We start from the raw sequence: 16,581 nt of genomic DNA, 5'->3' as shown, positions 1-16,581 counted from the left end.
TTAAGTTTCTTTGTATCACGGCTCATTATGCATTTGAAATTGATATTTAGTTTGTCTATCAATCTGAAGCAAAGAGCAGAAGCCATCAAGTCCAAAAACATCCAGTTAAATAAGTGAGAATTACTCAGATGTATTTCAGTTTTCATGTAGCACTCAGTACACAGACATCTTCTACATATGCAATCCATCCTCAATGCTTTACTCAGACCAAGTCCTGACTGAAATACTGTGCTGCAACCTGCAGTAAGACTTTGTATCTGCATTAATAATGTAACACCACTATAAAAAGCCAGGGATCAATCCACACATGAAGAAATGGGTTCACATATTTAGCAAAAATTGACTTTTAGTCTTGGCCAGCTCATGCTTGTGCAGTCTTTTTAGGGAAAACCTCAGTCAGTTTCTTCTGATTTTGTTTCTCTTTCCTTTCTCTCCTTGCTTTACTCCTCAGGTGTTTCTCAAGACTTAGCCTGAAATTAGAAAAATAAAATCACATTTACTCCAGGCGGAAATATTTTGCTAGTCAGCAAGTTTTAAATCCAGGATTTCGGCCTCACCGTGTGTATGGGGCGACAAATGATGGTGTATAGAAACGTTTCCTCTTGTAGAGCCTGTTCATGTACCAGGGGATAGGATGTTCTCTAAAACGGTACCTATTTCATAAAGATAAAACTGTCACGTTACACTCAAATTCTATTTCCACACGTTGGCATATCGTCAGTTATAACAGGATAAAATGTAACTGCTTACCAGAACGTTTTGCCAAAAACGTTTCTCCTCCATTCTCCAGGTCTGCCCTTTTCTTGTCCTGTCTGTAGTAAACGGAGAGAGTCTTCTCGCTCTCTCACAACAACGTCAAGCCTCCGCATAGATCTTTCCACCTGATGAACCAACACCTTGGGTTATTTTCTAAATCAGTGGTTCTCAAAGAAAGGTTTGGGACACCCTGGTGGGTTTGTGATTTGTTACAGTAGTGGAAATCACAACCCACTATTATCATAGAGATTATATAAAATTTAGTCCATACTGTTGCTGTCATCTATCTTTTATATCCTTCAGTCCGTACAGTATTTCGTGTAGTTTTTTTTGTGATTGTTGTGGCAAAATATGTTTGATTTTGCTGTGGCTTTTTTCTCCAAATTTGTGATGCAACCAGAGTTTTTCATGTTTTCTTGTGTGGAAAAGTACTTGAATTGGTGAAATTGCAATTGCACAACTTTGTTTTGCAGGGTCTTTCGCAGTGATACTTGCTGGTAAATGTGACCTTTTAGTTGTACTCACATTTGATGCATGTGAATTGAGGAGGGCTTTGACTGAATGTGTGTTGTGATGTCACATGATGCATCTTGGCCCAAATCTACAGTAATTTTGAACAATTGCAAACTCACTCTGAATATCACTCTGCTTGATTGTTATTTTGTATATTATTTTTTTCCTTGTAAAATTCTGCTTTATGTAATTCTATTTTTATGTCACGGTCAGTAGTAAAAAGCATTTCACTACTGTACTATGCATGGTTGTGTGTCCAATAAAATTAGAATTTGATAGCTTTATTATGGAGTTCTTATAGGTATTAGCCTGTTTGACTGGTTACTGGAATTTAGTGTGTTTAATTTGCAGGTCTGAGAGAGTATAGTTCAGGAATAAAACACCCCATGGCTCTAATTAATACCCAAAATATTACTTTGCACATTTAAATAATGGGTCTAATATATAATAGCCGGATTATGTTAATTAGAAATTTTGTTGAGAGAATCTGTGTCATTTATTTTGCAGTTAAAGAGGACTCCGGCTGCAAAATATTTGAGAACCTCTGAATATGTGTCCAGGATGCCTACACACATCCTATCTTACTGGAGCCATCAGTGACTTTGAATTAAGGGGCTTTATTTTAATGTTAAAGCACTGTGGTTTTTCTACAGAATATAGCTGCACTTTATAGGAGAGCCATCACAAGCAATAATAATAATGTTAATGCACTTCAAGTATATTGCCATTTAAAAGGTCTAAAAATATTGATAACCTAAAACAATGCCACATTGATGGTATACTGTGACAACCTTACTGATCAGAGCTTTAAAATATCTGCTCACCTTCTTAATGCGTTCTGGACTAGGCATTGGGACACACTGCCGTTTCGCTTCTTGTTCTATAGTATGCAACATATTATTTTCCTTTAGAAGAACATACCTGCAACATAAAACAAATATGATCACAGGATTAATAAATGATCAGCATGAACACATGGTTTATCTTTTCTGATTAAAAAAATGTATTCTGTTAAGTTAAAACCCATCTGCAGTGCTGTACTGCACAATTTATCAGACTTTAGATGGTATATTAATGCATGCATACACACACAATCAGTGATTACAATTAACCCAAAGTTCAGGGTCAGTGCCAATGTCGCATTCCTTAATATTCAGATGCTGTTGTAGCCAAAATCTGTGTATAATGCTTAGTGTTATTCAGAACCACAATCAGCACTTAAAGTGTAAATACTGATGCCAGAATTTGACGTGTGCAAATGCAGGCTGAGAATGAAAACAAGTCAACGTTGCTTGTGAGGACACCAACATACATCCATTTTCCACACCGCTTATCCTACACAGGGTCGCAGGGAGCCTGGAGCCTATCCCAGGAAACACCCTAAACCTTGGGATGCCAACCCATCACAGAGCACAATCACACATTCACACACTACAGACAATTTAGAGATGCCAGTCAGCCTACAACCCATGTCTTTGGACTGGGGGAGGAAACCGGAGTACCTGTAGGAAACCCCCGAAGCAAGGGGAGAACATGCAAGCTCCATGCGCACAGGGCAGAGGCGGGAATTGAACCCCAAGCCTCGGAGGTGCGAAGAAAACGTGCTAATGCCCCCAGGACACACATATTGCCATTAAACCAGACAGGTGTTTGCTTTCGAAATTTGTCAGTGTACGGTGCTATCATGTTACATGTTGAGAACTATGCATAGCTAACAGCAGTGAGCAGTGCTGCTAGCCCAATCCCCATTTTGAGCAGGTAACAAAATATATTCTGGTAGCTGGGGGGGTGGGGGGGGATTAGTAGCAAAAAATAAAAAAAAAACCTTATTTTAGCATTAACATCTAAGATTTATTCATATTAAATTTCATGGTAATATTCGAAAAGGTATTGCTCTTTTTAATTTGTAAATGGTCTGATTGAAAGCAGTTACAGCAATTTTTTTTTAATAAACCTATTAGCTCTTGTTGTTCTATTAAATTCTAGATCTTTGTGCTTGTTCCTGTTGGTTATGTGATCTGCATCACTTTTGCAGAATTCCACTGTAAGTGACACTCAAATTTGGTTTTATCTCCCAGGTTTAAAAAATGACTACACTGACTGATTATTAGAAATCAGAGTGAAGTAAAATGTAAACATTACCACAGCTTGTGCAAGTCTTCGTTACTCTTTGCTCTAAGCTGTTTGACTGTCCATGGAGAACCTATGAGGATTCAAACAAAAGAGAACAAACAACAAAAGTCATGGTGGATGATTAAGAATAATCAGCTTTCATACAATAACAAGTTTAAAATGCTCTAGTAAACATGACAAACAAGAGCAATAATACCAGAATACAATCTAGAAACATAGGCAGAGTAAACTGATAGGTAAAACAGAATGAAAATAAGTCAAGGTAAAAACAGGTTTTGAGCAGTTTTGTAAACGTGATGGAGATTCAATGGGACCTGATTTAACTGTAGTCTCTCCCCAGTTTTCAGGCAGGTCAAAGAATTCCTCAAGGCCCCATCTGCTAGCGGATGTGTGTAGAAGACGAGCATGTTCAGGACGGCTGAATCGAAAAAGATTGTAATTTTGCCTGTAGTGGATAAGACAGTTAATAAGCTCATAAGGCCGTTTATTAATGACACTTAATGATACATCCTGCCTTGCTAACAAAGGTTAGTGCTAACAAAACAAGGCTTGCAGTTAAATAATGTAACAATTTTTTTTACCTTTGTAAGCAGGAATGATAGTTAACCAAAGTATGCGATGAATATTGTGCTTTGTTTGGGAAAGATATTTTAACAACGCTTTGAAATTGTCTGCAAACTGCGGCAAGGCGGCATGCAGTGGCCGCGGCCATCTTGAAAAGCAATGTCAACGTTGAGCAGGGTTGCCAGATAATTTCACAGAATTTTTAGCGGGTATACTGCTAATTTAATTCCTTACGCTATTAGAAACGTTATTTCAGTACCAGCGGGAGCCGATCTTTTTTATTCTACTATTACTACTACTACTACTACTAATAATAATAAACATTGCTAACCTCAGTTTCAGGCCTAAGCACAATAGTACGTATAAGAATTAAGGGATTAAGCACAATTTGGCAGCACCGGTTTTGACCACACAGTATTCACTATTCCAGGTTTTTACCTTTTACAAATGAACTTATCTGTGCGGTGCTAGTATATATTTAGACCACATTAAATATATATTTTATTTTTTAGAAAATATAAATGTAAATATGTGAATCTATTCTTATGTGACGTGTAGTTCTTACTTATGTGACGTTTTTAAAGTAGGACACGGGGAAAATTAAAAAATATAAAATGTTGTTTAAAAAAACGGTTAATAGTTATATATATATATATATATATATATTATTTTAAAAATAATTTTAAAATCAACGATGTATTGGGTACAAATAACCATAAATTAATCTGAATTAAACGCGAATGTCGACTGAAACCAATTAGAGACTTAACTTCCGTCGCGCATATGACGTCACCACGAACGGATGAACCAATCAGTGACGTTCTCAGTGAAGCTTTGCCCAAAACAATCATGGCGGCACTGAGCGTCCTGCGGGCTGCGGCATCGTTTGCCGCCAGGTTAAACCCCTTAAAACGTGTAAATCAGTCGTCAGATCTACTTTCCAGGGCAGTAGTGCGCTCAGAGAAAGGTAAAACATGCATGTGTTTGTGGAAGTCTATCAAATATTCCTACAGACGCTTTATTATTAGCAGTGACCTTGTCCTCGCGATGTTCGAGCTACTGAAGCTAGTAAGCTAAGAAGGCAGGCTGTATTCTAAATGGATACCTGATTCCTACAGGACATCACAACACAGGGTGTTAAATTAAGGCGTTTTCATTATATCGAGGGTATTTACATTCAGTGTGATCGTAACTCCAAACGATTACTACAGTGCTTTTCTAGTAAAAGCTTGTTTCCTGAGGCTTTAAAAAAACAAAAAAACAAACATATAATATTTACCTCTGTCAGGTTTGTGTGCCCCACTTTTTTATATTGTTTTATATATTGTTCAATTATCACACCTGGCTATTAACTTATTCACCATATTATATGAATTTTCATACACCAGTCAAAATGCAACACAACCTGCTTTATTTCAAAACGATACATTTTTTACTGCACATATAATTAAGTAATATAACATGGTGGAGTGTGCTCAAATAAAATTAGTCAATGACAGGGTTATATGATTATCACACTGAAGTTAATTGTTTTCCAATAACAGCATATGCCAAAGTGTTTTATTTCTTTGTACCACAGCAAGTTGTCAACTATTATTGCTCATTTTTTATTTATTAATGTGTATAGGCATGGGCATTTATTGCTGTGGAATAGCCACAAGATAAGTTAGTTTCTGTTATCACTTGTGTTGTCGCGGCTCTAAACAGTTGTTCGCTCACCGGCCTCTCTTCCTTTTTTCCCCCTTTTTCTTGAAGGTAATAAGAAAAGGGGAAAATAAACATACATACATACATAGCTTGACATGTTACAGAAAAAAATCTGAAAGAACAAATTCCTTCCCTGAAGACTCTCCCATGGCAGAAAACTTACTGACTGTTAAAACTTGCTGACAGCTCTGACATAAATTTTGAATTAACATATCCTTATACAAAGTTTCACCATATTAATGACCACGAGTTGTTACTATAGAAAAGATAACACATTGGAACGACTACTTTCTTTGCAGATGGCACTATTGTCAGAGCCGATGCTATAGGAAATGAATCACCTGACCAATCAGATTTGAGAATTTATCGGTGATGATGTATAGCAAAAACGATTGAACATTTGGAACAGGATCACAGGTTCAGTTGTCCATTGTCATGTCCATGGCATGATTGGCTGTTTTCTGACAACTAGCTCATATGTTAGCTTCAGCCTTTCAGCTCGTCTGCAATGTGTTAAATTGTTAGCGATGCAGAGCGGGTCACATGTCTGCCACTTACAGGATGGCAATCAACTGCATGTTAGTGCACATTTAACAACAAAGTATGAACAGAGTTGCATTTACTTGGGTTAAGATATCGATAAGAACACTAACTGTATTGAGACATGCTTCATAGCATGTTCTATCACTATTTTTTGTGCCATTTCCTATAATTTTATACATGTTTCATATAATTCTCAATCTGGGACCAGTGTAGAAGACAGGAGGCTCTGTAACGTACTATACTATGTTTTTTTAACAGTTGCTGTCCGTCATGGAAGTCATGGGAAGAGAATGTTTGTCATCAAGCCCACTGACTTTTATGACAGAAGATTTCTCAAGTTACTGGTAAGTCTTTAAAAGGAGTCATTAGACAAACTTGTTCATGGGGGAAAAATATATTGTTGCTAATGGTGGTTCTGATGTTACCGAATTATAGGGCATACTTATTTTTTCCCATCTGGTTTCTGAATGTTAGTTTACTTTTTGGTGAAAAAAAAACAACCAAAGAGCATATATTGAAATCTGTTGTCTTTTTTTATTTTTATTTAAAAAAAAAAAATTTTGTCACCTAAGGTTATTTGTTAGTTTATAGAAGTTGGTGAGGACTACACAATTGTTATTTAGGCCCTGATAAATAAAAACATAGAATTGAAGGAGGGTGTACTTTGTTTTTCCCCATGACAGCCACAATTAAGAAGAACGTTTGTTGAAGAACTGATTAGGAGAATAAGTGAACGATAAGTATATAAGATGGTAGGGTAGTGTGTCATGTTGAGTCCAGCTCTTCTCACAGTTCTTCTCTTCTCTCTGCATCAGCAATATTACATCCTGCTCACTGGGATTCCCGTTGCAGCGTTTATAACGTTTGTGAATGTTTTCATTGGTAAGTTACATTCCCATTATATGGCATAATTGATGGTTTATTTACGATATAACATGGTCAGTATGTCGTAGGTGAGGCTGAATTGGCTGAAGTCCCTGAGGGCTATGAGCCAGAGCATTGGGAGTACTACAAGGTACAGATTTTATAACTATATGGTGGTCAGGTTGTGTTTTTCTTGACTTTACAGATCTGTCTAGATATTAAATGTATGCAAATTGTATACACTTTATGTTTATGGATCTCTGTGTTTTATTGTATCCAAGCATCCCATTACTCGATGGATTGCCCGGAACATTTACGACAGCCCAGTGAAGGATTATGAGAAAATGATGGCACTTATCCAGATTGAGGCTGAGAAGGCTGAATTGAGGTAAGCTATTAATGGTCAGGACTCACCTGATTTTCCATATTATACACCTTTCTTCTGCATATGGACAAAGAACTAATTGTCAGTCCATACATGATGTGGTGGAGGCAATCAGGCAGTTGGATTGGGGGCGGATTTACATGACTCAATGCTAATTAGAATATTGCCAAATTCCAATTGATATAGGAGAATTGATGTGCATGTAAACGTAGTCAAGGGCAATCATGCAATTACGTTAACAATGGGCCTCATTTATCAATCTTCTTTTATTAAAGTTGTTTGGCCAAACTGAACTAAAATGAATTGACTTAAAAGGCCAATTTTAAGATCAATCTTTTTGTAATTTTATATGAACTTAGTAATTTGTCCTGTTAAATTTAACATGCGTGTAATGGGGCACTGAAAGGTACAAAAATATGTCCTGTTTAAGTTTGTTTTTGCGGCAATACATGTAGAGTAATGAGTGCCAAAACATTGGTATACAATTTAAAAAAAATTTTAAACTTGACATCACCATCTTAAGGATTCCTCTGTTCAGCTCTGTTTCACCTGGGAATTATTTTAGGCTGTAAAAATGTAAAGTGAAGTCTATAATCAAGAACCTTGAGATCAATACTGAAAGGCAATATTGTGAACTGATTTTTTTTTTAAGGTTTCTTTGAAATTCAGTTAACATTACAGTAACACCTTTAAAACTGAAAGGTGTTATTGCTTGTATTTCATTAGTTTCGGCTTATTTTTGTAATAAATAACATGACTTGATTTATTTCTTCATAGACAAAAACAACTTGAGGTTCGGAAGCACATGAGGGCAAAAGGAGATGGACCCTGGTTTTATATTGACACACTTGATAAGAACCTAATCGACCAGAGCCCCAAAGCAACACCTGATAATTAAGCCTGGGCGGACTGGGATCTGATGCCCATCACCTCGAACCTGCCCGAATTATTGTCATTATACAATGTATAATGGATACTGATATTTGTGCAAATATATTTGTGTTCTTTTGCCACTGGCACCAATAAATTGTAGAAGCCAAATTCTAGTTTTCATTCATTTTTTAAATTATCATTATTATTTTAAAATTAAAATTTCTATTAATAATTTCCATAATCTAAAATCCATTGGCTTAGCACTTTGGCTTAGAGTCTAGCATATTTGCCTTGCACCCTCAGTGGTGGAGGTTTGAATACCATCTCTGCCCTTTGTGCAGAGTTTGCATGTTCTCCCTGTGTTTTAACAGTGCATGAGTGTGCAGATGTGATGGAGTGGCATTCTTTTCAGGGTGTAATCCCGGCTGTTTGCCCAGGCTCGTGATCCACAGCCAATCTGACCAGGAAAAAAAGCTTAGTGGTTAACACGTTTGCCTCGCACTTCCAGGGTTGGGGATTTGAATCCTGCCTCCACCCTGTGTGCGTGAAGTTTGCATGTTCTCCCCATGCCCTGCGGGTTTCCTCTGTGTATTCCGGTTTCCTACCCCAGTCCAAAGACATGAATTGTAGGCTGATTGGCATTTCCAAATTTTTCGGAGTGTGCGTGTGCAATCGTGCCCTCTGATGGGTTGGCACCCCATCCAGGGTGTCCCCCACCTTGTGCCCCAAGTTCCTCTGAGATAGGCTCCAGGTTCCCCCGTGATCCTGCGTAGAATAAGCGGTACAGAAAATGGATGGATGGACTTTTTGTAGATAACCTCCTCTAGGCAGAGTTTTCCCATTTTTTAAATAATGGATTTAATGGTGCTCTGTGAGATGTTCAAAGTTTGGGATATTTTTTTATAGCCAAACCATTTATCCTGGACTTGTTTTGATAGCTCCTTGGTCTTCATGACACTGTTTGTTTAAAGTTGCTCTCTAACAAACCCTGGGGTCTTCCACAAACAGGTGTATTTAAATTGGGATCACGTGACACTTTAATTGCACACAGCTGAACTCTATTCAGCTAATCAGGTGACTTGTGATGCCAACTGATTTCCTCAGAAGTAATTTGGTTTCATAGTGATGGGGTGAATATTTATGCAACTGTTATGGTTTTCATTTGTCAATAACTGTGAAAAGAACATGGTTTTTTCCCTCCCAATTAAATTTTATGGGCTATTTCATGTAGATTAATGACACATAATCCAACATGGGTAAGTATTAGCTCCAGGTTTTAACGTTACAAATAAGTGAGGAAAAGTTTAAGGGGGTGAATATTTTTGCAAACCATTGTAAACAAGGTTACAGTGCCTGTACATTCTTGGCACTTAATCAAAATACAAATTTTTACCTACATTTTGAGGAGTAGGTATAAAAGCACAACAAATCTAACAAATTCTTAGGATTAATCTTTTTGTAGAGCCGCATTAATTTATCTTAACATTATCTTTTACAAGATAAAACGGTCAGTATCTAAAAGACATTTTGATTAAAAAACAAAAAGTACTTTGTGAGTGTATCTAAAATTCATTGTCTTACTTCTTCCGTAAGTATAGTTACTTATGGGTTGTTATTTTAAGCAAAGACATATTTTACCTAAATAGTGGCTTAATGGTTAGCGTGTTTGCCTTACACCGCCAGGATTGGGGGTTCGATTCCCACGTCTACTCTGTGTGTCCGGAGTTTGCATGTAGTCCCCGTAATGCAGGGGTTTCCTGAATGTGTATGTGATTGTGCCCTGTGATGGATTGGCACCCTGTCCAGGGTGTACACTGCCTTGTGCCTGACGTTCCCTGGGATAGGCTCCAGGTTCCTGAAGGATAAGTGGTATAGAAAATGGATGGATGTTAAAGTCTTTCCATGCAGAAAATATATAATTTATAATTTCTGTTTGTAAGTAATTTAAGATGATGTTTACAAATAATGAAATGGCATAATAGAGCGTTCAAGTCATGTCAGAAAGGTCGTATTTACGAGTTGAACGCATATGAATGCCACCACAAAGTCGTAATTACAAAACTCTGTTTGTTCTTTGACTTTTCGAGTTGGGGGCGCATCAGTAAGAAAACATGGCCAAATCAATGGATGTAGTTGACGGTAAATTTGTTGAAATTGAATGTTAATTCGCCTCAGAAGCTGATCTCAGTTATGTGATATATGCAGCAAGTTACTGAAATACAAGCAAATTGCTTAGCATGTCTTTGTCCGGTCCCCCCCCCCCCCCCCCCCCCCCAATTTACAATAAAGCAAACTAATTTCCTGCACGAAATACGAAAGCATTGTACAGTTATATAATGTGCAATGTTATAGAGACTTCATAAATTGATTAAACACATAAAAAGCAAAGCACACCTGATGCACGTTCTTTGTTCATTTTCTATAAGTAGAGTTTAATTTTTTTTTCTGTATTTTCTTTCATTAATTATGTATTTCTTTTGTAATTACAACTTCCCAAATCGTAAATACGAACTTCCCAAGAGGCCTTGAATGCACGATAAGATAATTAAAGCGCACCTATTATGGTTTGAAGCGTGCCTAATTTTGTTTTAAAGGTCTCATAAAATAGATTTACATGCATCCAAGGTCAAAAAACACTTTAATGTGCTCAAAATTTAAATTGCAGCATTACCTTTCCCCCCCAATGTCACTTAATGACTCCGTTCTAAAAGATTCATTCTAAACTCCTCCTTTCAGAGAGCATACTCTGCTCTGATTGATCAGATGTTCCAGTCTGTTTTGATTGGTCTACTGCTGTCAGCGAGCAGCCTATGAAGACCAGAGGCGGGGTTTTTTGTTACAAACCTACATAGGATTGCACAGGAAGTAAAGTCTGGAATTACCAACTACTCGTTTCAGCTCTTCAGAATCGGTTCCTTCTTTTAGGAGTCAATAACTCTTTTTTCTGATTTGTTTGTCGTGCGCTTTGATTTTTGAAACTTTGTAGACTTTTTACATTCACAAACAGCTCTATAACACTACATGAAAGGTAATATTCGAAAAACCATAATAGGTGCACTTTAACCCCACATAATATAAGAGCACCACGTACTGTCAAATATGTTAAACAGAAATTAGCATAACCCCAACCCTCTGTGTGTTCCAGCCAATAGGAAAGCGCATCTCCATGAATATATTTGTATGGTAACCAATCAGCGTTTAGGGGTTCTGTGAACAGGGGGTTCGGCCGGTCAGCGCCCCCGCCCACCTCCAATGTTTTCGTCATCACATCCCTCCTGGTCGGCTGTGCGAGGGTTAAAAATAACCCCAACCAACTCCTCTTCTGCTGGTTAACACTTCTCTCTGGGTCACTCGCAGCATTCAGTGGTTTCACTGGCTGGCAGCAGGAATATGCGAAGATGGCCACGGATCTGGGCGAGCTGCTGGTGCCGTACATGCCCACCATACGGGTGCCGAGATCAGGAGACAGAGTGTACAAGAGCGAGTGCGCCTTTTCCTATGACTCTCCGGTGAGTTAAAAAAGAAACGAGAAGAAATTTAAAAAAAATAAAAATCACACTCCAGGTGTTGGATCGCACCGAACGTTTCCTTAGCACGTGTAAGTTTACAGTGTGATGATCTGGGCGGATTTGCACGACCACATTGAACGTGACAGCATATGCGGAAATAATGACTGACACACACAGGGTCTTGTTTACATCTTAGAAGCAGGCGCTTTGTTGTTGTTGGAGATATGATATTAGGGCCATGGGCCACACACACACAGGTATTTGATGTGGAATCTGTTCTGGGTCTAAATAAAAAAAGATAACCAGGATATATATTACTTAAATAGCTTAGCATCTATAAATAGAGTCTGCGTGTACTGTACTGTGCTGGAGGCTGACAGCTTGTTTGTCTGTCAGAAAAAATGAAAAACAATAACCACTTTAGCTGGACGTCTAGAAGAACACAGCCTATTTATTCCTGTCCAGACAAACCAGGCTTTTCAGGACAACCACAGTGATGCTCTGATCCCAAACATCCATGCCCATTCACAAAACTGAGGAGTGAATTCAGTTTCTTCACACCTTAATGGCCATGCTGCTTCACTGCTCTACAGTAGATGTGTCCCTTCGCTGTCGCCGTTTTAAAAGTGACTCAGCTGTTTGGAGTTCATTGCAGACTATTTTTACCCCCTTGCTGTTAAAGCTCATGTGTCACCTCGAGCTGCTGAGAGCTTTTTTTCTTTTTCCGAGACCCCGGGGTCCCTACGCAGGCCCGTTTATCAAAATTAGCCTAGACAAGATTTCTCTTTGTGTTGATTTCCAGCAATATGAACACCTCAATTGTATTAATTCAAGTGATCACCACTCCACAGTACTTTAAAATCGCCAGATTTCTAGATTTCCAGATTTATTTTGGATGTAAAATGGCTGCTCATAAGATTCCTCAGAAGTCAGATTTCTTTCAAATTTGTTCCATTTTGCCTTCAAAGAGAAGAGAAGAGACTAGAAGTTTACCACTAACCCAGTCTAGTAGTACTATATTACTGTATACTGTACTATAAAAAAGATTTTCTGTGGCTGTGAGTCTGCAGACTAAGAGCAAGATATTTTGTAAGGGGAATGCATACATTTGAAACCTTCCTTATAAGACTATCATGTTTAGTATTCATCACAGTCTCTTGGACATATTTAAAAATGAAGCTAATATCCAATCACTACTGTTCTGCAACTGTGTTGTGTATGTGTTTGTGTGGTTATTTTTTCAAGCAGGAATCAGAAGGTGGGTTGTATGTGTGTATGAACACATTCCTGGGCTTTGGAAGAGAACACGTGGAGAGACATTACCGTAAAACTGGACAGAGCGTGTACATGCACTTAAAACGTCATGTGAAGGAGGTAAGAAAAACGACTGGTCTCATTTTCCACTTTTCTCTGGTTTGGCTTTTACAAAGCTGGTTCCTGAGAGATTGACATGCTGATCTTTTGATGCCCTGTCAGCAAGATGCAATCATAGTACATATCTGTGCAGAAATGAATTCATTTAAACATTTCATATGTAGGTGCACATTTATACATGAATATAAAGTTTTAATATGTGGATGTACAAGTCAGCAGCATTCAAGCAGAGACGGAGAGAAAACGACAAGACTTCTTCGCTTACACTGTTATCCTGTTATCCTAATAAGGAGCAAAAATCATGAAGTGACCAAACTGTGTGTAGTCACAGTAAAATAATTAACTTGATTAGTTTCTTATAACAGTATAGACCGAAGTGTTAATTGCTCTTATGCCACAGCAATTAGCCAATGATTAAAGTTTTTTTTATTTACTAAAGAATGGCATATCATACACTTGATCCATTCATCATTGAATGTTGCATTGGATGTTGTGAAACGTCCATAAAACAAGTTAGTTCATGTTATCATTTACGTTATAACAGCTATAAGCAGTCCTTCCCTCACCAGCCCCAGACCCCCCCATTCTGAAGTTGCTAATACGATGGAGCTCGTCATGTTATCAAAACACTCGTCCTGAAGATGTTGTTTCAGGAAAAACCCAGAGTTACAGCTTTACCTCTGACTGGTACAAAATACTGGCACTGGAGACTCCAAAAAAGCTTACTAAACCTCTCCTCATTGAAAACTTCACCATTTCAACAATTACAGGTGTATTTAAAATCGTTTTATGTGTGCCATACAAGTCCCTGTATAAGTTAATATAGAAGCCATAACATATTAAAACGAGTGCATTAATATAAAACCGTGACTTGAATACAGCAGCCAATAGTCAATATCTTCTGACCAATCCAAATCAACAAACTGTTTTTCCCTATACTAGCAGTTTGCTTCTTTAGTTGTTAGTGCCAGTTAAACTGAGTATGGTTACACTTATGTCTTTGCTAGAAAACATATTGAGTGAAAGATCAATAACAAGTTGACATTATTGATTTACTCTGGCCTCACTTGATCATTATAAGCAAGAACACTTGGTCTTTAGGTTATTGTGGACGTGGTTGTTGAGGTGGTGTGGCAGTGTGCTTTCACATGCTGTGTATGTTTGTTGTTAGCAGTACTGAAATAAACAGAGATGTAAATTCAGTATGCATGTCTTATTGCCAAATGTGACAGTATTCATATTATTTTGTGCAATATTTGTCAGTTAATCATATTGCAAAAATCGATGCTATATCCGAATTGCCTTTTTTTTTTTTTTGTGTAGTAGTAGTAGTAGTAGTAGGGTATATTATGAGTCAATGTTTTTAATACTTTAAAAAAAAGTCCATCTATCTTCCCTACTCTGTAAGGCTAAAAGCAAGCAACTTTGTGATCAATAGTGGAAATGTGATTGTATTGACTGTGCACATTAGCACTTTTTGTGAAATTAACATGCAAGCCATTTGTGTCCACTAACTACTGAATGTACTATGTGCTATAATATAAACCGCAGTATAGTATAGTATTGTATAGGTTGCTAAGATGCTATGGTGCCAGTGTGTCAGTAGATTTCTGTGGTGGTCATGATTAGAAAGCCTTTCTCATCACAGTATTAAATTGTTCTAATATATATAATTAAAACCTAGTGCTAATTTTAATAGAAATCACTTCCTGTAGCCTCTTCTCCTTTATTCCACTTGACCTCATGTCAGCAGGGTAGGCATCAGTATATAGGGCTATTTTCATGTCAGGATCTTTTCAGAAACAGCTGGATGCATTCTTGCAGCTCCGGTGTCTGCTTTTCACTCAAGGAATTGCTTGTGAGAATGTGTCTGCAACTTAAACAAGCTTTGCTCACAATAATTGTCTTTTATTACAAACAAGCAGCTCTGTATCCACTAGGATAAGCTAGTACCCTAGTACCACAGTTGATTTGTACAGTATTATGAAGATTTGATTTGTAAACAGTGTTGTTGTTTGCCACAGAAAGCCACAGGTGCTGCTGGGGGTGCCGTGCCAAGAAGACGGAATGGAAAAGTATTTTTAGGTAAGACTGCTGTAAACTGCTGTCAAATATGAAAAAAACATTCTGTGTGAATATAGTTGAGATTAGATGCATATTCTGTCTTTAAACCTTTTTTAAATTCGTGACATTTTCCCCATTTTCACTAACCTCTGCCCTCTCCTGACAGAGCTAAATTTAGGTCATTTATTTGTTTGTGCAGTTAGTAACTGTTCTAAATCTAAAGTGCCACATGCTCGCTCAGGCCTGATCTACTGCTGGGGAGGGTTGGTTTACAGTCGGCCGATGAGCCTGTTGCTGCTGCTTTCCCATCAGCTGCTGTGCCCTATCAACCCTCATGGTTGACACACTTCCACTGTTGGAGGCATGACGTTGAATGGGGCCACATGTAACGTTTATTGTAATGGAGCCTCAAATTGTAGATTATCTTCACACAGTTTATTTTCTTCTGTACATTCAGATCACACTTTCTAGTTTTTGAATCTCCTTTGTTTGCATGTGTAATTATATGAACTGTCACCTTCCTATTCGGGGACAGATAATGGCTGATAGTGTCATTAGTCTCTCTTGACATTGACCAATGTGGTGATCTAATCAGCCAGGACAACCTCATGCGTCATGGGACGAGAGCATAAACTGACCTTAAAATGGAGATACTTTCTCTTAGTATAGTCATAGCCAATTCTCAGTGTATGAGGTTTTCTCTCTGTTGATTGACAGTAACATCAGCAGTCTGGCAGGGTAAATGCCTGTGTGTGGTACTGACGTGTGTGTGTGTGTGTGTGTGTGTGTGTGTGTGTGTGTGTGTAATTCTGACAGAATATTAAAGAGATTGCCAAGCACAATTTATTCTCATACATTTTGAATGTAGTGAAAAGTTGAATCTGAAAATCTATCACTGAGTTGTTATCTCAATGCGCAAACTCACAATTTGTTTTGATATAGATTCCAATATATTCATATTAATAAAGTTTTTTTTTAAATTTTTTTTATTTTTTACATGTGTAGATATGATTTGTTCACTGTCAAATATTATAAGCAACGATATAGCAAATATGTGTCTGATTATCTCTTTTCGTATCTTCCTTTCTTAAGATTTAGAACTTAACCGTGACTTTAACGGGGATGATTTTGAATATGAAGACGAAGCCAAGCTTGTCATATTCCCAGACCACTATGAGATCCCTTTACCAAATATCGAGGAGTTGCCTGCCCTGGTTAGTGAGAGTGTGTGAATGGTCTGTGTATGTCCTGCATGCAAAAGGTGTAATTTGAGAATTAATACTGTCCTCATCTTTA

At 37.7% G+C, this 16,581-nt stretch overlaps 3 protein-coding genes across 4 annotated transcripts in view; 2 read left to right on the top strand and 1 right to left on the bottom strand.

Annotated features, from left to right (window-relative positions):
- Positions 1-5: 5 nt before the first annotated feature.
- mrpl47 (mitochondrial ribosomal protein L47) lies at positions 6-4,362 on the bottom strand. The gene is made up of 7 exons (XM_053636468.1): positions 3,984-4,362; positions 3,717-3,847; positions 3,412-3,472; positions 2,094-2,190; positions 751-881; positions 558-653; positions 6-470 (listed from the first exon to the last, which is right to left on the bottom strand). The coding sequence occupies exons 1-7, from the start codon at positions 4,112-4,114 to the stop codon at positions 362-364; spliced, it is 756 nt and encodes a 251-aa protein (XP_053492443.1). The 5' UTR covers positions 4,115-4,362; the 3' UTR covers positions 6-361.
- Positions 4,363-4,734: 372 nt separating this feature from the next.
- ndufb5 (NADH:ubiquinone oxidoreductase subunit B5) lies at positions 4,735-8,506 on the top strand. The gene is made up of 6 exons (XM_053636469.1): positions 4,735-4,933; positions 6,475-6,560; positions 7,032-7,098; positions 7,170-7,231; positions 7,362-7,468; positions 8,243-8,506. Exons 1-6 carry the CDS (start codon positions 4,750-4,752, stop codon positions 8,361-8,363), a joined length of 627 nt encoding a protein of 208 aa, XP_053492444.1. The 5' UTR covers positions 4,735-4,749; the 3' UTR covers positions 8,364-8,506.
- Positions 8,507-11,736: 3,230 nt separating this feature from the next.
- usp13 (ubiquitin specific peptidase 13) overlaps positions 11,737-16,581 on the top strand; it is a 28,829-nt gene continuing 23,984 nt past the window's right edge. For both annotated transcript variants that reach the window (XM_053635852.1, XM_053635851.1), the window contains exons 1-4: positions 11,737-11,847; positions 13,096-13,221; positions 15,246-15,306; positions 16,378-16,499. In XM_053635852.1, coding sequence (XP_053491827.1) covers positions 11,737-11,847; positions 13,096-13,221; positions 15,246-15,306; positions 16,378-16,499 — 420 coding nt within the window. The remainder of the gene's footprint in view (positions 11,848-13,095; positions 13,222-15,245; positions 15,307-16,377; positions 16,500-16,581) is intronic.

Source organism: Ictalurus furcatus, chromosome 11 (genome assembly GCF_023375685.1).
Source record: "Ictalurus furcatus strain D&B chromosome 11, Billie_1.0, whole genome shotgun sequence".
NCBI classification, from domain to species: Eukaryota; Metazoa; Chordata; class Actinopteri; order Siluriformes; family Ictaluridae; genus Ictalurus; species Ictalurus furcatus.
The sequence above is the reverse complement of the archived record's forward strand: the minus strand, read 5'-3'. Positions and strand labels throughout refer to the sequence as shown.

What these genes read in the sequence shown, in the direction of transcription:
- mrpl47 (XM_053636468.1), bottom strand. Translation starts at nt 4,114, where the DNA reads ATGGCCGCGGCCACTGCATGCCGCCTTGCCGCAGTTTGCAGACAATTT. An exon ending in AGAGACTACAGTTAAATCAG is followed by an intron (nt 3,473 to 3,716) that starts GTCCCATTGAAT and finishes GAATCCTCATAG; the next exon opens with GTTCTCCATGGACAGTCAAA. An exon ending in GTTTTTGGCAAAACGTTCTG is followed by an intron (nt 654 to 750) that starts GTAAGCAGTTAC and finishes TTTATGAAATAG; the next exon opens with GTACCGTTTTAGAGAACATC.
- ndufb5 (XM_053636469.1), top strand. Translation starts at nt 4,750, where the DNA reads ATGACGTCACCACGAACGGATGAACCAATCAGTGACGTTCTCAGTGAA. An exon ending in AGTAGTGCGCTCAGAGAAAG is followed by an intron (nt 4,934 to 6,474) that starts GTAAAACATGCA and finishes TTTTTTTAACAG; the next exon opens with TTGCTGTCCGTCATGGAAGT. An exon ending in AGCATTGGGAGTACTACAAG is followed by an intron (nt 7,232 to 7,361) that starts GTACAGATTTTA and finishes ATTGTATCCAAG; the next exon opens with CATCCCATTACTCGATGGAT.